At 43.0% G+C, this 21,043-nt stretch overlaps 1 protein-coding gene across 1 annotated transcript in view; it reads right to left on the bottom strand.

Annotated features, from left to right (window-relative positions):
• LOC129638147 (ATP-binding cassette sub-family A member 17-like) overlaps positions 1-21,043 on the bottom strand; it is a 102,340-nt gene that overhangs the window by 20,954 nt on the left and 60,343 nt on the right. Inside the window, exons 18-23 of the mRNA XM_055562715.1 lie at positions 12,234-12,396; positions 9,263-9,566; positions 7,558-7,831; positions 7,189-7,393; positions 6,442-6,661; positions 3,040-3,198 (exon numbers count right to left, since the gene is read on the bottom strand). Of these exons, the coding sequence (XP_055418690.1) occupies positions 3,040-3,198; positions 6,442-6,661; positions 7,189-7,393; positions 7,558-7,831; positions 9,263-9,566; positions 12,234-12,396 (1,325 nt within the window). The remainder of the gene's footprint in view (positions 1-3,039; positions 3,199-6,441; positions 6,662-7,188; positions 7,394-7,557; positions 7,832-9,262; positions 9,567-12,233; positions 12,397-21,043) is intronic.

The following is a 21,043-nucleotide window of genomic DNA, read 5'->3' as shown; positions in this document are numbered from 1 at the left end:
TTGGAACTCTGCATTCAAATGGGTGTATCTTTCCTTTTCTCCTTTGCCTCATTGGCATGAACTCCTTATTGCCAAATTCAGACTTAAACTGAAGAAAGTAGGGACCTACCTAAATCAAATTCCTTACAATTTTGATTAGACCATTCATGTAAGACCTAAGTCAAATCCTTTACGATTATACAGTGGAAGTGACAAAAAATAAATTCAAGGGATTAGATCTGATAGACAGAGTGCCTGAAGAACTATGGAAGTAGGTTGTTTTGTTTACGCATATACAACAGACATCGGCCATATGAGGACATACAGATCAAACTAATACAGATCTCTGGTGAAAGTAGATACATGGACATTATAATGGCTAGTATTGCGGTAACTTTGGTTTGTAACTCCACTTTTTGTTTACTGTGTAACTTAAGAAACTGATGCATAAAAAACAACAATGAGTCTATGGTTCTGGGCACATAGTGGATAAAGAGGTCTTGTGACATCAATAATTAAAAGGGATTGGGGAAAGGGCTGCATAAGAGCAGTTTTTCTATATTGTTGAAGTTAAGCTGATACAAATTCAAATTAGAATGTTAACTTAAGGATGTTAAAATGCAGTTCCCATGGTAACCACAAAGAAAATAGCTATTGGCGGGCCCGGAGTGCGGGCCCGCTGAGCCGGCTGCGATGAGCGCCGAGGGACCCCCGCCCCCGGCTACCCGCCGCGGGCGCCGGGCCGCCTGCAGTGGAGGCTTCCGCTCGGGGACTGGGAGCGCCAGTCAGGTGTGGATCTCACAGTGAGCGTGCTGACTGGAAGCGAGAGCCTGTCAGGTCATGTGAAGTGTCTGGTAACGTCGCCACTTCCTCGTCTAGTTAGAGAGCTGACTCATCTTTGAGATTGGGGTGAAACTTCTGATGGTGTCTGTGACGTCATAAGCAAGACGGACATCTTTAAAAATGGGGAATTATCTGTTTTTTTCAGGAGTTAAGATTATTGGTGAAACCGTTTCTGTTTTCTACGGAAGCTGTAGTTCTACATCCTGTGCTGCTGCTGCTGCTACTGCTGCTGCTAAGTCGCTTCAGTCGTGTCCGACTCTGTGTGACCCCATAGACGGCAGCCCACCAGGCTCTGCCGTCCCCGGGATTCTCTAGGCAAGAACACTGGAGTGGGTCGCCAAGCATTACTAATTAGCTGTGTTTTGATTAAGCAAAGAAGTGGGAAATCTTGAAACTGCTCCTCTTAGTTGCTTAGCGGACCCGTTAGCAGTTGTTTTTCGAAACAGTCAGAAAAGGCCAGTTAAGTGGTGGTACCCAGGGGGCCTGCTGGGGAGCCCGGCACCCTTGCTGACCTGCTTCTCCTGAGGGGGTCTCGGGAGTTGTCTCTCTGTACCTCACACCTGGCGCTGAGTCTGCGTGTTACTTACAGTCCTTACTGTGAGTGAATAAATCTGCTTGTCCTTGGACATCAACTCTGTTTTTGATAGGCACCAAAATTCCTAGTATTATGGCGCTGAGTTATAATTGCAGTTACATAAATGGTAAGGTTCAGCGTCAAGTCTCATGCTGTTGTTAGCATTCATACCACTTTATTTCTCATGCTGACTAGCTGAAGGCAGACACCCTTCCCCTGTGCAGTGAGTGGTAATTGCATTTAAGCGTTGACTAAAAGAGAAGTAACTGTAATTATTTATATTTTGATGGAAGTAGTTTAAATGACAAATCATTATAAGAATTAAATTCCATTTCTAGAATGAATGTGAATTCTCTTAATAGGAGTATAATTTGCTATTTTATGAATTATTATCTGTAAGAATATAACCACATGAATGAACCCAACTTCTACATTGGGACATTTTTGTTCATTGAACTAGTGTTTAGGGGAACAGTCTGTATTTAGAAAGTGTGACATAACTGTCAGTTATTGCTGTCAGAAATTAGCACATTTGGTATTGAAAATAAACAGTACATTTGTCAAAAAAAAAAAAAAAAAAAAAGAAAGAAAATAGCTATTGAATATACCCAAGAGGAAATGAGAAATGAATTAAATGTTTCATGTGAGGCAACTAGAGTAGCCCAACTCAGAGAGTGGAATGGTAGTCACTAGAGGCTGGGGTGGGGCTGTTAGTGTTTCGTGGGTTCAGAATTTCAGTTCTGCAAGTTGAAGAAAGTTCTGGAGAGGATGGTGGTGATGGCACAACAATGTGGATGTATCTAATGCCACAGAACTGCACACTTAAAAATGGTTAAAATGGTAAACTTCACATGTTCTTCCACATTTAAAGAAAATAACTAATTTTAAAAGGTGTTGGAAAGGACGTGGACAAATTGGAAGCCTCATATGTTGCTGGTGAAATGTAAAATGGTGCAGCCACTGTGGAAAATAGTTTTGTGCTTCCTGAAAAAGCTAAACATAAAGTCATAAGACTCAGCAAACCCACTCCTAAGTATATACTCAAGAGAACTGAAAACGGGCTCACACAAAAATGTGTATGTGAATGTCCACGGCAGCATTATTCATAACAGCCAAAATGTAGAAACAATCCAAATGTCCATCAGCTGATGAATGGATACACAAACAGTAGTCCATCCATACAATGGAATATTATTCAGCCATAACAGGGAACAAAGTAGAGATGCACCCCACAACCTGGATGAACCTTACAAATACTGTTGCAAGTGAAAGCAGCCAGATACAAAAGGTCACACAGTGATTCCATTTACAAGAAATGCCCAGAACAGGCCAATCCATAGAGACAGAAAGTAGATTATTGGTTGTCAGATGCTTGGGGGAAAAGGGAACGGGAAGTGACTGTTAATGGATGGAACAGTTCTTTATTCCAGGTGACGAGAATGTCCTGGAATTAGATGGTGGTGATGGTTGCACAACCTTGTGAATATACCAAAAACCGGTGAATTGTATACTTTATAAAAGGGTGAATTTTATATGAATTATATCTTAATAAAAATGTAATCAGCACAGAAACCAACACAACATTGTAAAACTTAAAAATTAAAACACACTGTAATTAACAAAAGTCTGTTTGTCATACTCACAAACTTTGCTGCACTCAGTCTGGTCCAAGCTCCTGACCTTGCAAAACTTCTGCAGGTCAAAGTTGTAGTACAGGTTGGATAAAGCCATCCCTAGGCAATGGCCTGGAAGCAGTAGGAACGTGTTATCCAGGGACTCTGAGATCTCTGTGTAGCCAAGGTCTGTGAGGGGAACAGAAAATATTAACCCTTCTTTCAGGAAGAAGTGGGTACATCCCCCAGCGACTCTCTAGGCCCACTGGGCCTCTTCTCCTCTATAAAGGGCTTGTTCTTTCTACCTGTGGCTGTATCTGTCTGTGCTCATCACACTCACGGGCCCAAGACCAGAAATCAGGTTCTCCCTGACTCCCAGTGTTCCCTCTTCTGAGGCAGTCACCAAGCCTCTAAGCTGTAACTATTTTTCTTTTGCAGCACTTCCTGAAGTCATTTTACTTCTATTCCAACTGTTTATGCAGACAAGTCAGAAAGAGCTTGGTGTGTTTGAGAAAACCAGCACGGTATGGCTGCAGTAGGGGATGCACCTGTGGAAGTCGTGGCTTTGAAGGCTGGAGGCTTACAAATGAGTTAGGGCCAGACAGGAAAGCCTGGGGCACCAGCTTTGTATTTATTAGAGTGTCATCTTACAAGTAGACAAGGAGAACATAGTTGCTGTGTGGACAGTTTGTGGAGACAAAACCACCATTATTTGCAGATACTGTACATTATCACATAAATAGAAAAGCCTCAAGAATCAACCAAAGTGGTCCTGTGGTTAGAACTCTGTGCTTCCAATGCAAGGGGCATGGGTTCCATCCCCGGCTGGGAACTAAGATCCCACAAGCTTTGTGGCAAAAAGAAAGAAGGAAAGAAAATAGACTCAAGGACCCGGAGAACACGCTCGCGGCCGCCAAATGGCAGGGGGTGGGGCGGGGCAGCAGGCCGGGCTCGGCGGACGCGCTCTGTTACGCACAGGACGCATGAGCACCAAGGCCCTGCTGCACACAACAGGGCCCTGCAGCCAATATCCCATGAGAAACCATGATGGCAAAGAATGCATATATGTGTAAATCACTAAGTCACTTTGCTGTACAGCAAAAATTAACACAACATTGTAAAACAACTATACTTCAATGAGAAAAAAGAAATAAAGGAGAGGTCAGTAAGTGATCTGGTCCTAAAACAAATACAGAAACTGGGGACTCTTAAGAGATTATAGAAGCCTATTTTTTATGTTATATTGAAAAGTGAAGAAATAACAAACAAGGTTATATATAACCTTTGGTATATTTAAAATATTTTAAATATTTACAACAAATAAACACAACTGCTCTGCGAAATAACTATGCTACTCATAAGCAAATTAATCTGTAAGAAGATGAGCTCGGTGTGCTGCGTGGGAACGGACCTGCAATGGGGCTGCGCTTACAGCCCTCTCCCACCTCACAGGCTGCTTGGTGCTAACCCCAGGCCACTCCACGTGCCACCAGCTGCCACCCCGCACAAACCACAACACATCTCCACCAACAAGGAGGTGGGATTAGAGCTTTCATTTCAGGCTTCATGACTTGTTACACCACCCGCTCCAAATCAGGGGGGCCTGCAAGGAATACAGCCCGGGGACACGTGACTTTCTTCAGACTCCCTGAAGAGAGGCTGAACAGACTCCTCATACGAAAACAGACTCTACTCTCAGGGCTTGGATTTAGAGTAGTACAGTTTTGGGGGATCAATTTATGAAATTCCTGTCAGTGGAGGCCACTGCAACATACAGGGAGTTGAACTTGGATGTGAGGTCTCCAGACCAACATTTCCTGGACCAGGACTCAGTAACTGAGCAGCAGAGCCAGGGTCCACCTGTAGAGACGGAAGCACCATTTGGGGACACAGCTCGGAAGTCGTGGCTCCACATTGTGGCTGAGGCATCAGGGTCATGGCTCTGGTGATCAGACAGTTGCACCTGCGGAGACCAGGCCCCAGGGGGTAGTTGCAGAGGGGGCAGGTATGGCCCTGGGGAAGAGGCACAGTGGCTTGTGTCCTCTTAACGCTGTCTCTGTAGAAGTCTAAATGTGGAAATCTACCCTGGAAACTAAAGCAGAGGCGAGTGGGGAAACCACCCAAACTCAGCTCTGTGGCTCCTGGGTGGGATAGAGACAGACTTAACCACAAGGCAGTCTTGACAGCCCTGCCTGGGATGAACAGCCAGCCACAGTGGCTCCCGGACCCTCCTGGGTCAGTGACCATCTTCCAACACCTAGGAGAGGAGTGCTCGACAATCCCACGTGTGATCACAGGGACAGGTATTCACAGCTACTGCTTATTCGCCTGCCTTCCTTCCTTCCTTCTCTGCGGGTCCTACTCCAGCACTGGCTGAGGACGGAGGAGAGGCCACAAACCGCCCCTACCTAGTCGTCCGACTGCAGAATCTCCTCTGCCACACTCCGGGGTGGGATCCATCCTCTTCTGGCTCTTGTGCTTTCTTCCTCTTTTGCTTTACTCCTGCACCTTGTTGGGCGAGATCCTTGACTAGCTCTCCAAGAAAGTGGGGTATGGGTTCAATTGCTGTTGCCCACCTGAAGTTGTCTCTGCTCTGTCCCCCCATCTGCCTGACGACAGAACTCAGTACAGAAACCCTTGTCTTTCAGGAAGTGTTTGGGCCTCTCTTCATTCAGTGTTGGACATTTGATAAATCCTTTCAATCTTGAAGTCTGGTTTTTTCAACTCTGGGAAATTTTGTTTTGTTTCTTGGGTAGTTTCCTCAACCTGATTTCCTGTTTTCTCTTTCTGGAAGGCTCATTGATTGAATACAAATAGCATCTCCTGCATTTACTGTCACATTACCTGCCTTTTCTCTCAACTTCTCTGTTTCTCTTAACTTTTTGTTCTACTTTCTGGAAAATTCATTGCCTTTATTTTCCAACCCCTCTGCTAAATTCTTATTTTGGCAATCAGATCTTTCTTGTTTCCAAAGTTTTTCTTCTTCATGGAATTCTACAGAAGTCTCTCATTACCTTCTCTCAAACTGAGGAGCAGTCTGTTTCAGTGAAGTGTGTGATCACCAGTGGACAGTTTGATGATTCTGACAAGTATTTTTGCCCATGTAATCAACATCTCAGTCATGATACGGCTGTCCCCATCGCTCCAGGTCCCCTCTGGTCTCTGTTCAGTGGACCCCCAGCTCCGAGCTCAGGGCTGGCTCGTCCAGGCAGCACCCGGTTATGCCATCTGTCCACACCGCAGCCTGTGCTGAGTGTCTGTCCCCTGGGAGGTGCCTGTCTGCAACACTGACGGTTTGGGGCTCTTCCAACGACCACTGCTGAGAAGAGCCTCATGCAGGCCCCTGCAGACACGTGCTCTCACAGGCACGGCTTGTGTGGCTGCCAGAGGGAGGGTTAAAGCTGTGTGATGTGTAGACCTGATAGGCCTCACCTTTTTCACTTGTGACTGAGACAAGAACAAAGGGGCCAATGCTCAGAAAGGTCAGCATGATGATGAGTTTGACACAGGCATTCCCCGCATTCTCAAAGCAAAAGCTGGTCAGGTAGATGAAGGGGATGATGGCCCAGGCATAGAGCATCAGCATCAAGAAGACAGCTCGGACATTCTCCTTGTGTGTAAAAGCCTCCTCATCATAGTATAGAAACACCACCTGGGGAAAGTGGGGCAGAATTTGGAAAAGTCACTAAGAGTCAGCCCGAAGCATGAGAGAAAGGATACGATAATCTCAAGTTATTCTTAATAAGGTAAACAAGGTGTTGGCAGGACTGCAGCAGCACCGCCCTCCCTCACTCCTCTGGCCGCGCAGAGGACACCAGTGCAGTGAGATGAGGAGCACAGAGGCAGAACCAGGGAGGACGTGCTCCAGGCTGCGCCCCTCCACGCCCTGGTGGGCTACACCTGTCCCCAGGGCACTGTCTTACCATCCTGAGGCAGCAGCTCTGGGGAAGTCACCACCTAGAGACCCCAGAGCAGGCCCCCTGCTCCTAATGACGCTGGGACGGGAATCCCCTTTTACCGAGGGTCCGTGAGGAAGCTGCGTTAACAGCCATGTGGCCCATCAGGGGCAGAGCTGCCAGCCTAGACTTCTGGTTGGGTCCCAGTTCTTTGCAGGGGCCCCAGGGCCAGTCCCCTGGACACAGGGGGTTGGGGGGAGGGGCCCCTCACAATGCAGCTCACCAGCAGCAGCAGGCTGGGGACAAGGAAGGACAGGAGGTCCCATAGCAGAGACGAGAGCCAGAACGTAGCCACGTGGACGCCGCTGATGAACTGGACCTGCTTGGCCTTGAGGCCTCTCTCCTTGACTGTCAAGATGGAAAAGGAACTTGAAAGGAAAGCCATTCCAAAAAGCAAGTTGATGACAAGATAATGTCCTTTAGGGCCCCTGTCAAAGGCAGGATATAAAAAGAGAGGCAGTCATTTAAGTAGAACCAGTCAAAGCAACCATATTCCAAAATAACAATTTGTAATTAAAATAAAGAGACAAAACGGGAGGAAGCTGGCGGTAAAGGGAGAAGCTCAGCGAGGAGGAAGGAAAGCCACACATACTCATATAGGATGTCCTCCGCGGTCTCCATGCTCGACTCGGGCTGAGGGTGGTTCAGAACCGTTATGGACGCCCTGGGCCCAGAAAGCAATTTGAACAGGACGTTATCCACCAATGCCAGCGCCTGGGCCGTGGAATGGTATGCCTGGTTGTTGAACAGCGCTGTCACGACGGTGTGGTTCTCCATGTCGTCAAAAGAAATGGCCACCAGGTAGTTCTGGTCAAAGACCTCAGGCTCCTCCTCTAACTTTTTCCGGAGGAATGCTTCCACTGGGCCTGGAAGAAAATAGACCACTGAGTGGGTCGCACCAGGCCTCGTGAGGCAGGGAGGACCACGGCTCTTCCTGAACGTCTCTCTCCTCACCAAGCCCCACACACATCTCCAGTGGGGTCCTCCTGTCGTGGCCATGCCCCGACTTCCAGTCATCTACTTGGCCCGCAGGGCTGCCTCCTGCCTGAGCCCCTCAGGCCTGAGGCCTCAAGAAAGTTTTCTTTTCATTGACTGGAGCAGCAGTGAAGTCTTGTCCAGGCATCTTTCAGGCTTCCCTGCTGTGCAGCCCCCATTCACACCAGAGGCTCTGAACTCAGGCACGCCCGCTGACCCTCTGAGGCTGAGCTATGTCTATGTGACCATCATGGACTGTGCCTCTGGATTACTGCTTATCCACAAGACCTCTGGGCTAGGAGCTCTCTGAGAACTGTTCATCACCACGCTTCTAGCACACAGGCTGACTGACCAAGAACCCTGGAATTTTTACGCTGGAATGATCACTGTACTGGTGGCCGAGGGTTACTGAGCGCCAGTGTTTCAGTGTGAAGCACCTTTGATGGGCACTCCCCTGGGGACCCTCCGGTGACAGTGTGAGGAAACCAAGGTTGGGAGAGGCAAGGCACTACAGTCCCAACCATTTCTGCAAGATCTCTTGTATTTTACTAAAAATAAATCCTTAAAATTTTCATTTTAAATTAAAATAACACATCAATATAATTTTAAAAATCAAATAATTATACAAAACTTACAATGAGAGATGACAGTGCCATGGCCTTCCGCATCACTGTCCCTGGCTCCTGCTCACCAGGGCAACTATGTTGAAGTCTTTCAGTCTGTGCTTCTCAGGATCGCTAAATAGTCCATTTCTCCACTGACAGCCTATCTCGGAAGCAAGGACTTGGCTCTCTTAGAGGACTATCCCCACCTCCTAGGGCCTTCCCCACCCCTCCCCACCTGCCCCAGAGTTGTATCATAAATTCAGTTTAACCAATAGTCAGTTTGACATTCACTAAGAAAAAGTAGAAATTATTCACAGCTGAACCAAGTAGCACACCATGACGTGTTTCTTTCTTCTCTACACCTGTGCCCCTCTGAAGGAAATACTATTCTCCTTTTCTCATCTGCTTAGTTTTTGTCCCATCTATCACCAAATCACCCACAAATTCCCTTGGCAGAAGTGTAAATCTCTTCTTAACACATTCAAACATAACGGAACGTTTGTTTCGTTTTTGGACATGCTTTAGTCCCTAGAAAGACACAACTTGGTCCCATTTCTAGGAACTTTCCCTTTCCTGTTACTTTTGAAAGATTTTTTCTGAGGCTTCTAGCCACACACTCTGACTTCAGAGAGCATCATGTAGCCTGGAAGCACATGGCTTCACTGCAGGGAGCAATGGGCCTGCTTCCTGCCCCATTTTCCTGGGCCTGGTACTTACTTTGCAGCTCCAGAGGTTTCTGGTCCTCAGCCATAAGCACATCTGTCAGATGGTCTAGAAACTGCGGACCCAGCCTGGAGTTCGGAGAAATGTAGAATGGAACAATAGTTTGACCATATGATTTTAGGGTCAGCTCCAATGGGCTGTTGTCCATGCTTATATCGAAGTTGAGGAATGAGAGGCTGATACTAAGAATGACCAGAGGCACCAGGATCTGTATTGACAGCATCATGATCCAGTTGCGCCAAGAATAGGTAGCCCTTTTCAAGAACATGGCATAGAACTGTTGGCAGAGAAGGCTGAACTACAATTTAAAAAAAGAAGGACATACGATTAACATGGTCACAGGTTGGAGCTGGCAGGCAGTGAAGTGGCTCATGTTCAACTGTATTCTCTCATATTATGTCTAACATTTTGATTGTGTCAAAATTGCTTCAAATTAAAATTCTTTGACTTAATTATTAGATTAACATTTAATGGCAGAAAAAGAAGGCACAGATTGGAAAGAGTTGAAAGAGAAATCTAAGCAGACACCAAATGTAAACATGATACATTGTTTTTTACCTGTCAGATTGGCAAAAATTTTATGTTGATGAGGATACAGGCAGAGGGAAATGCCATTGCTTGCTGGCATTTTAATTTGATATTACTTTTTTAGAAAACAAATGAGCTGAATGAATAAATTTAATTTGACATCCACACAGTCAAAGAGAAGAGATTCCACTTCTAGTAATGCGCCCACAGATGCACCTGTGGAAGGATGCAGGCCATGCATAGAGAGGTCCCTGGGCTTCGACACTGAATATCAAAGCATGCATGCATGTGCACGGAGATCCCAAGATCCAGCCTTGGGCCCAGAGCCACAGGCTCACATCAGCTTCTCTTTCACTGGCGCTGTGCTAGCTGGGCAGGCTGGAGCCTTCAAGCCTCAGGTTTCCCAAATACCAAAACACCCCAGAAAGCCTCTCCCAAGCACCCACCATGTCTCCCACATTAGGATTTGAGGCATCGCTATCACCCTGCCGGAGGTGGCGCTCTGAGAAATACTTCCTGGGAAGGTTCTGGAGTTGTTTCCAAAAGCAAAGCTTGGCCAAGTAGAGTCTGGATAGATCCTTCCTGGGGTTGGAGAAGAGCCTCCTGTGTAGGACAGGCACTGGTCTAGATAATACCCAAGACCCCTTCCAACTGGGGGCTCCATGGATGGCAGCTTCCCCTTGAACAGGTGATTTAAGACTATGAAACAGTGAGTCCTCTTCACTAACCCATGAAAGGGCTCCCTGGTGGCTCAGTGGAAAAGAACCTGCCTGCTAATGCAGGAGACGCAGGAGACACAGGTTTGATCTCTGGGTCAGGAAGATCCCCTGGAGGAGGAAATGGCAACCCACTTCAGTATTCTTGCCTGGGAAATTCCATGGACAGAGAAGCCTGGTGGGCTCCAGCCCATGAGGTCACAAAAGAGTCAGACATGACTAAGTGATTGAGCATGCATGCATGCATGCAATCCACAAAAACCAATCTCATTATTTTGTAGTATACTTTATAGATAGCTAAATCAAGACGACTATATAAAACATATATCAACATTCTTTTTTAAGCATTAAAATCTGTATGAAATACAGGTTGTCCATGTATTTCATAAGAATTTTTTTTTTAATTAAGGATTTCCCTGGTGGTCCAGTGATTAAAATTTCACCTTCCAATGCAAGGAGTGTGGGTTCAAACCCTGGTGAGGGAGCTAAGATCCCACACGCCTCGTGTCCAAAAAACCAAAATAGAAAACAGAAGCAAATTCAGTAAAGAATTTAAAAAATGGTCCACATCAAAAAAAATCTTAAAAATTTTTAATTTCAGGTGGTACCATGCATGATCTGTTTCATAGTGAAAGACTAAAAAGAAAGGTTAAATATGCTTTTTGGACAGCAGATTTAATGCTTTTTTTTAAAAGCTAAGTCTAAATAATTTCTTTTTTTTTTAATGCTTATCTATTTGTTTTTAGCTGTGCTGGGTCTGCCAAAAAAAATTTTTTTTTTTTTTAATGCTTATCTACTTGTTTTTGGCTGTGCTGGGTCTGGAGAAGGCAATGGCACCCCACTCTAGTTCTCTTGCCTGGAAAATCCCATGGATGGCGAAGCCTGGTAGGCTGCAGTCCATGGGGTCGCTAAGAGTCGGATGCGACTGAGCAACTTCACTTTCACTTTTCACTTTCATGCATTGGAGAAGGAAATGGCAACCTACTCCAGTGTTCTTGCCTGGAGAATCCCAGGGATGGGGGAGCCTGGTGGGCTGCCGTCTCTGGGGTCGCACAGAGTCGGACACGACTGAAGCGACTTAGCAGCAGTGCTGGGTCTTTGCTGCTGTGTGGGCCTTTCTCCAGTTGAGGAGAGCTGGGGCCCTTCTCCAGGTGTAGCACACGTGTTTCCCACTGCAGTGGCCTCTCTTGTTGCCAAGCATGGGTTCTAGGGCACTTGAGCTTCAGTAGTTGTGGCCTCCAAGCTCTAGAGTGCAGGCTCAGTAGTTGGGGCGCTCAGGCTTAGTCTCTCCACAGCATTTGCGGAATCTTCCCAGGTCAGGGATTGAACTTGTTCTCCCGTGCTGGCAGATGGGCTCTTCATCGTGGAGCCACCAGGGAAGCTCAATTTAGTGCTTTACTCTTGCTTTTTTCTGGTGAAAGAAATGGCCACACCCTTTCTATGAGCTTTTCTGATACTTCCTTTCATTGGGTTGATCCTGGTCAGAAAACACCAGAATTCTGATTTTCAACTGGAGCAAAGAGCACGGTATTCCTGAAATCCAGCAGAGACAATCTTTTATGTCCAAAATCTGCACGGTTTTTCTTAAGCCCCTATTAAAGGTTGACATTCATGTCTTGACAGAATAATATGATTCCAGGAATGAAATGAATCCAGAAATCCAGAATCCAGAAATGAATTCCAGAAATCAAATGCTTCTTGCATTTGATGTATCTGCTCACCCCGGTGTTAGGATGGATGGGTAGGCCGGATGGTATTGAGAAAATCCTTGAATGAAGACGTTTAATCCTGTTGACAGGAACTCTGCTCACCAGTGGATGAGAATGGAAGGAGGGAAGCTTGATGATCTGCAAGTCTATGTTGGAATCCATCAACTTATTAACCCTAAACCAAACCAAAAACACAAAGAAATGAGAATTCTCAAAATCACAACACATTCCATTTTGTTCAGATTTAAAGGATGAAGGTCATGTAAGATATGAAAAAAATAAGTTAGGACACAAACAATGAGGAGAAAAAAAGCCACACTGAGATTACAAACTGTTGGCAAGTGTATACTGGCTAGAAAGGGCTTAAAAAGGAACTAACAACTGAATTAACGGACCAATGGCTTCTCCAAATAACTGAGGCAACACTAGCTTGAATAGATTTCATTATTTTCCTTAAAAGATACCACACACAAATTAAAACAAAAATATAATATCACTTAATATGTATTTTATGAGCAAAACTATAAATTAAAAAATGTGGTGTTTCTGACACTCCAGGTCTGGGGTTTGTAAACTATGGCCAGTGGCCCAAATCCAGCCCAAGGTTTGTTTTGGTATGGGACAAGCTCAGAAAGGATTTCACACTTGTAAATTGCTGTTACATGGTTAATTAAGTGCCTACATAATACCCTTGTTATGTGACCATTCCTACACAGCCTAAAGTATTTACCAAAGCTGTAATACTTTGGCCACCTGATGCAAAGAGCTGACTTATTAGAAAAGACCCTGATGCTAGGAAAGACTGAAGGCAAAAGGAGAAGGGGGCAGCAGAGGATGAAATGGCTGGATAGCATCACCAACTCAATGGACATGAGTTTGAGCAAACTCCGGGAGATAGTGCAGGACAGGGAAGCCTGGCATGCTGCAGTCCATGGGGTTGCAAAGAGTCACACACGACTCAGTAACTGAATAACAACACCACAATACCCTTGATTATGAGACCAAACCTACACAGCCTAAAGTATATACTCTCTGAACCTTTAGAAAAAAGTTTGCTGAACCCCTGCTCAGGGTAAAATTCAGCAAAGTATGAGGTCAAAAAACATACTTTTACTCATAGTCTTTGAGCTAGTTATTCCATTGCTGGGAATTTGTCACAAGAACATAATTCAATAAACTGGTTCATTTTCCCTCCAGTACAGTTCTGCAAAGGACAGTAAATTAACTGTTATTTATTGCTGTGACACAGATTATCCCAAAACTTAGCATCTTGAAACAACAGTAAGCATTTACAATCTCACACAGTTCCAGTGGGTCAGGAATTTGGGGGTGGCTCAGCTGAGTGGTTCTGCCTCAAGGTCTCTCCTGCAGATGCAGTCCAGCTCTCAGCCAGGCTACAGTTGCCTGAAGGCTGGACTGGGGCCAGAGGGTCCGGTCCACTCACAGGAGAGTGCCCTTATGTGGCAGCGGAAAGGAGGCAGTGGTGTGTGGTTCTCCAAGTGTAGTTTGGACAAGAACACTGGTTGATGTTTTAATTAACATTAATGATTAAGACAAAACTGAAACAACAAAGATGTTATGTCAAAACTTAACTCATTCATCCATGAGGTGAGTAACATTTTTATTGGACTAAATAACACATTTAAAAAACTCAAAGAGTATTTCCTCAAATTCTATTAATGAAATTGCTTCAGATAGGACATACTTTGAAGCTTAATTCACACTATTAACATTTTCTCAGTCATTACTTTCTAAATCTAGACAGTCAACAAAGAAATAAACTCCAATTTATAGTGTTTACCAATTTTCATGTTGTAAACACTCTCACCAGTATTGATTTCAAATTGTCAACATAAAGCCTCCATCACACAGTGTAAGTAGACGTAAAAATAACCTCAAAAGCACTGATAATAGTAGAAAGTGAAAGTGGAGAGTGAAAAAGTTGGCTTAAAGCTCAACATTCAGAAAACGAAGGTCATGGCATCCGGTCCCATCACTTCATGAACTGAACTGAACTGAACCAAATCATGAGGAAATAGTTTTTATTATTTCCCTCTGTGATTATTGTTATTTATAAGAAATATAGATTTGTTCTTTGTCCTGGTTCCGGAACAGAGCTCCTAAAACGCTTGCAAATTTCTAAGTGAAGAGAGCCATAAGAGTGTCCTTTGTCATGCTGACTTGGGAAAGCTCCACAAGATGGGGTCTGGTTGCCAGGGGAACCCAAACCATGTGATTGGCAGGTTAGAACTTTTGATCACCTTCACGCAATTACCACACGCCTGCCTCCAACCTCTGAAGAAAGTGAAAGTGAAAGTTGCTCAGTTGTATTCACTCTTTGAGACCCCATAGACTATACAGTCCATGGAATTCTCCAGGCCAGAATACTGGAGTGGGTAGCCTCTCCCTTCTCCAGGCAATCTTCCCAACCCAGGGATCGAACACAGGTCTCCCACATTGCAGGTGGATTCTTTACCAGTGGAGCCACAAGGGAAGCCCAAGAATACTGGAGTGGGTAGTCTATCCCTTCTCCAGCAGATCTTCCCAACCCAGGAATCAAACTGGGGTCTCCTGCATCGCAGGCAGATTCTTTACCAACTGAACTATCAGGGAAGCCTGCCTCCAACCTCTGGCAACCACAAATCTGTTGTTTCTGTGAATTTTTTTTTATATTCCACATATAAGTGAGATCACATAGTGCTTGTATTTCTGTGCCTGACATTTCATTGAGCGTAATGCCCTCAAGGCCCATCCATGTTGTTGCAAATGGCATGATTCCTCTTTTAAAAAAACTTTTTATGGCCAAACAGAGTGTGTGTGTGTGTGTGTGTGTGTGTATCAATCACGTCTTCTTTATCCATTCATATGCTGATGGACACTTAGGTTGTTTCCACAACTTGGCCACTGTAAATAATGCTGAAATAAACATGGCAGTACATGTTTGAGGTAGTGAGTCCACTTCCTTTAGATATATAACCATAAAGCAGAACCAGATCATATGATAGTTCTATTTTTAATTTTTTTGAGGAAATTTCAATATTGCTTTTTATAGTGGTTGTATATCAATTTACATTCTCACCAACAGAATGCAAGGCTTCTCTTTTCTCCATATCCTTGCCAACACTTGTCATCTCCTGTCTGCCTCCAATGGGTGTGAAGTGATAGCTCACCGTGCTTCTGATTTGCGTCTCCCTGATGATTAGTGATGCTCAGCACCTTTCATGTGCCTGTTGGCCATCTGAATACTTCCTTTGGAAAAAAGTCTATTCAGGCCCTCTGCCTATTTAAAAATTGGATTTTTTTTTACTATTGAATTGTATGAATTATTTATATATTTTAGATACTAACCCCTTATCATATATGTGTCTGCAAATACTTTCTCCCATTCAGTAGGTTGCCTTTGCATTTTGTTGATCATTTCTTTTGCTGTGCAGAAGCTTTATTTTGATGTAGTTCTACTTGTTTATTTTTCCCTTTGTTACTTGTGCTAATGTTCTCCCCTTTACTGTGAGCTGGACCTAGTGACCAACTTCTAGTAAACAGAATATAGCAAACGTGATAAAATGACACTTTCAAGATTAGGTGACAAAGTGAACATGGTTTCCATCTGGTCATCTTTCTCTGATCACTTGCTGTGGGGGATACCAACTGCCATATCACAAGGTCATTCCAGCACGCTGAAGGGGAGGCCCACATCATGAGCAGCTGAGGCCAGCCAGCTACAGCAGGAGTGAACGTGAAAGTGGATCCTTCCCCAAGTGAGCCCTTATAGACTGCAGCCCCGGCTGGAGACTCGACTACATGCTCATGCTCAGACGCTCAGTTGTGTCTGACTCTTTGAGACCTCATGGACTGTAGCCCACCAGGTTCTTCTGTCCATGGGATTTTCCAGGCAAGTATATTGGAGTGGGTTGCCATTTCCAACCACCTCAAAAGAGATCTGAGCCAGAATCTCCTACCTACTTGCTCCTGGGCTCCTGACCCACAGAAACTGTGAGGTAACAAATGTTTGTTGTTTCAAGGCTGTTAAGTTTCAGAGTAATTTGCTAGCAGCAATAGATAATCAATACAAGCCAAAAAAGGAGTATAACAGACATGAGACACCTGAAAGGGAAAAAGTTGTGTGTAAGTAGCTGTCTCAGTAAGAGTGGAGAGGATGGATCAGAAGAGAGATTAGGTGAGAATTTTCCAAAACTGACCAATACCAGCAAACCACAATGTGAAAAGCGGTAAAAATCCTAAGCAGAACACAAAGAAAACCCCACAAATGCACAGCACCATAAAAATGTTGAAAACCTAAGACAAAGAAAAAATAATATTAAAAGCAGCCAGAGGTAAAGGACAGACTGCATTAAAAGAATAATAATAATACTAGCAGCTGACATCTCAGTGGACATATGGAAGTCAGAAGACAATAGAATGGAAGGAATAAGCAAAAATGGTCTATTCATATAATGGAGGACTATTCAGCAATAAAAAAAACCAAAGTATTTATTATACATGCTACAACATGAATGAACCTCCAAAAATTATTCTATGTGAAAGAAGCCAGACATAAAATACATACTGTATGATTTTCTACATATGAATCCAAACAATTCCATTCTTATGAAATGTCCATAAGAGGTAAATATATAAAGACAGAAAGTAGACTAGTGGTTTCCTTGGACTAGAAATGGGAACAAGGAATATTTGGAATATTTGCAAACGAACATGGAAGATCTTTCCAGAGTGATGAAAATATTCTAATGTTGGCTTATGGTCCCACCATAAATTTACTAAAAACTATCAAACTATATGGTGTGAATTACTGGTTAATGCTACAGTATGTAAATTATACCCCAACAAATCTGTTTGAAGAAGAAATTAGAATTACATTGTAGAAGTATTAAAAACAACCCTTGACAATGTAAAATTCTGTATCAAGGGAAAATTCTCTAAGAAATGGAGGCCAAAAATATATTTTCAGGCAAACAAAAACTCTGAGACTTCATCAGATCAGAAAATCTGCACTAAAGGAAATAGATATTGTTTGGGCAGAAAGAAAATAGCCCGAGATGGAAGCTTAAGGGTGAATGATGCTTAAGAGTGTAAGAGCAATGCCAAGGGTAAATATGTGCTAAATTTAAAGGAATGCTGATTGCACAAAAGCACAACAATGTGCTACAGACTTTTAAATATACACAGAATTGAAATAGTTGAATAAATACCACATAGCAAAAGTGGAACAAATGGAATTTAAGAGTGCTACGCTTTGCATTGTCTGGAAGGCAGTAAATGTGCTAGTTTATTGTACACTTTAATAAGCTAAAAATGCACATTGAAATCTTAGGGTAACCAAGAAGAGAAGAGCAAGATAATTTACAAATTCTAAACTAACGGAGGAGAAAACATAAAGCAAAAAAAAAAACAAAAAAAAAAACCCACTAAATCAATTCCAAAGACTAGAAAGGAAATAAGAGAATATGGAATTGATGGGATAAATAGAAGACACTGAGTAATATGATAGATTTAAAACTAAATGGATTAGAAGTTTATTACTCACTAGAAAAGACCCTGATGATGGGAAAGATTGAAGGCAAAAGAAGGGGGCAGCAGAGGATGAGATGGTCAGATAGCATCACTGACTCAATGGACATGAATCTAAGCAAACTCCTCCAAGAGATAGTGGAGGACAGAGGAGGCTGGCGTGCTGCAGAACACGGGGTCGCAAAGAGCTGGACATGAATTAGCAACTGAACAACAACAACAAAGAACTACTTAAAAGATAAAGATATACAAATTAATGTTTTTTAAACTCCAGCTATATTCCATTTATAAGAAACACATCTAAAATATGTGGCTATAGTATGAATGAATGCAAAAGAATGGATAAGGAGAATATCCTTCAAAAATGAGAAACAAAATCATTTCCAGACCAAAATAACCCAGAGCGTTTGGCACCAGCATAAAAACAGTAAAGCACATGGGACAGAATGTACTTCAGGCAGAAGGAAAGTCTGAGAAGCACAAAGGAAAAAAAACACAGAAAGAGTTGAACATGTATATGAATTTAAATGGCCATTGTCTTTGATAAAACAATAATGTTTTGTGGAGTTAAAAAAGAGAATTAAAATATATAATGATAGTATAACGTATAAGTCAGTAATGGTAGGATGTGTGTGAATAAAATTAAAGTGTTTCAAAGCCTTGATATTTTCCAGGAGCAGAGTAAAGATATTACTTCCCCTGAGACTTTGATGAATTACTTATGTGCATCTCAATATCTAGGCTTACCATTAAAATAATAAAATAAGAATATACAGTTTCCAACTAGTGTGGGGTAGGGAGGAAACTACAGAATGAGAAAAAAATCATCCATAAAAGGGAGAGAATGTCATACAGACTCAACAGTAGAAAATATAAGGTAAAATGATAGATGTATTGTAAAGTAATTAGCCTCCAATTAAAATAAATAAATTTATATATATATTTTTTAATTTTTAAAAAATTTTTATTATTATTTTTTACTTTACAATATTGTATTGGTTTTGCCATACATCAACATGCATCTGCCATGGGTGTACATGTGTTCCCCATCCTGAACCCCCCTCCCACCTCCCTCCCCATACCATCCCTCTGGGTCACGCCAGTGCACCAGCCCCAAGCTTCCTGTATCCTACATCAAACCTGGCCTGGCGATTCATTTCTTATATGATATTATACATGTTTTAATGCCATTCTCCCAAATCATCCCCCCCCTCCCTCTCCCACAGAGTCCAAAAGACTGTTCTATACATCTGTGTCTCTTTTGCTGTCTCGCATACAGGGTTGTCATTACCATCTTTCTAAATTCCATATATATGTATTAGTATACTGTATTGGTGTTTTTCTTTCTGGCTTACTTCACTCTGTATAATAGGCTCCAGTTTCACCCACCTCAATAGAACTGATTCAATTGTATTCTTTTTAATGGCTGAGTAATACTCCATTGTGTATATGGACCACAGCTTTCTTATCCATCCATCTGCTGATGGACATCTAGGTTGCTTCCATGTCCTCTATTATAAACAGTGCTGCTATGAACAGTGGGGTACACGTGTCTCTTTCAATTCTGGTTTCCTCAGTGTGTATGTCCAGCAGTGGGATTGCTGGGTCATATGGCAGTTCTATTTCCAGTTTTTTAAGGAATCTCCACACTGTTCTCCATAGTGGCTGTACTAGTTTGCATTCCCACCAACAGTGTAAGAGGGTTCCCTTTTCTCCACATCCTCTCAAGCATTTATTGCTTGTAGACTTTTGGATTGCAGCCATTCTGACTGGTGTGAAATGGTACCTCATAGTGGTTTTGATTTGCATTTTTCTGATAATTAGTGATGTTGAGCATCTTTTCATGTGTTTGTTAGCCATCTGTATGTCTTCTTTGGAGAAATGTCTATTTAGTTCTTTGGCCCATTTCTTGATCGGGTCGTTTATTTTTCTGGAATTGAGCTGCAGGAGTTGCTTGTGTATTTTTGAGATTAGTTGTTTGTCAGTTGCTTCCTTTGCTATCATTTTCTCCCATTCTGAAGGCTGTCTTTTCACCTTGCTTAGAGTTTCCTTTGTTGTGCAGAAGCTTTTAATTTTAATTAGAACCCATTTGTTTACTTTTGCTTTTATTTCCAATATTCTGGGAGGTGGGTCATAGAGGATCCTGCTGTGATGTATGTCAGAGAGTGTTTTGCCTATGTTCTCCTCTAAGAGTTTTATAGTTTCTGGTCTTATGTTTAGATCTTTAATCCATTTTGAGTTTATTTTTGTGTATGGTGTTAGAAAGTGTTCTAGTTTCATTCTTTTACAAGTGGTTGACCAGTTTTCCCAGCACCACTTGTTAAAGAGATTGTCTTTTCTCCATTGTATATTCTTGCCTCCTTTGTCAAAGATAAGGTGTCCACAGGTGTGTAGGTTTATCTTTGGGCTTTCTATTTTGTTCAACTGATCTATATTTCTGTCTTTGTGCCAGTACCATACTGTCTTGATGACTGTGGCTTTGTAGTAGAGCCTGAAGTCAGGCAGGTTGATTCCTCCAGTTCCATTCTTCTTTCTCAAGATTGCTTTGGCTATTCAAGGTTTTTTGTATTTCCATACAAATTGTGAAATTATTTGTTCTAGCTCTGTGAAAAATACCGTTGGTAGCTTGATAGGTATTGCATTGAATCTATAGATTGCTTTGGGTAGTATACTCATTTTCACTATATTGATTCTTCCGATCCATGAACATGGTATATTTCTGCATCTATTAGTATCCTCTTTGATATTTTAAAAAATGATAGATATATCATAAATAATACTCATAAATAGCCTGCATATTTTATTTCAAAGACAAACATTACCAGACTGGGTAAAATAATACTGACCTGGTCTCCTTGCCACTTTATGGCCCAGTGTGGCTGCCTGGGAAGTTTACCAGGGAGGCCCCCTCAAAGCCTTCCTAGCACTGAGCCAGCATTCCTGCTTCATTCAAATAGCTTGGTGGATGAATCAGCCAATGCCAGAGCTGCCCTACCTTGGGAAATCTTTTTTTTTTTCTTTTAATTGGAGGCTAATTACTTTACAATATTGTCGTGGTTTTTGCCATACATTCACATGAAAGCAATGGCACCCCACTCCAGTACTCTTGCCTGGAAAATCCCATGGATGGAGGAGCCTGGTGGGCCGCAGTCCATGGGGTCGCTAAGAGTCAGACAAGACTCAGCGACTTCACCTTCACTTTTCACTTTCCTGCATTGGAGAAGGCAGTGGCAACCCACTCCAGTGTTCTTGCCTGGAGAATCCCAGGGACGGGGGAGCCTTGTGGGCTGCCA

The sequence above is a fragment of the Bubalus kerabau genome, chromosome 23 (assembly GCF_029407905.1).
Source record: "Bubalus kerabau isolate K-KA32 ecotype Philippines breed swamp buffalo chromosome 23, PCC_UOA_SB_1v2, whole genome shotgun sequence".
In the NCBI taxonomy this organism is placed as follows: Eukaryota; Metazoa; Chordata; class Mammalia; order Artiodactyla; family Bovidae; genus Bubalus; species Bubalus kerabau.
This window is presented reverse-complemented; position numbering and strand designations above follow the sequence as displayed.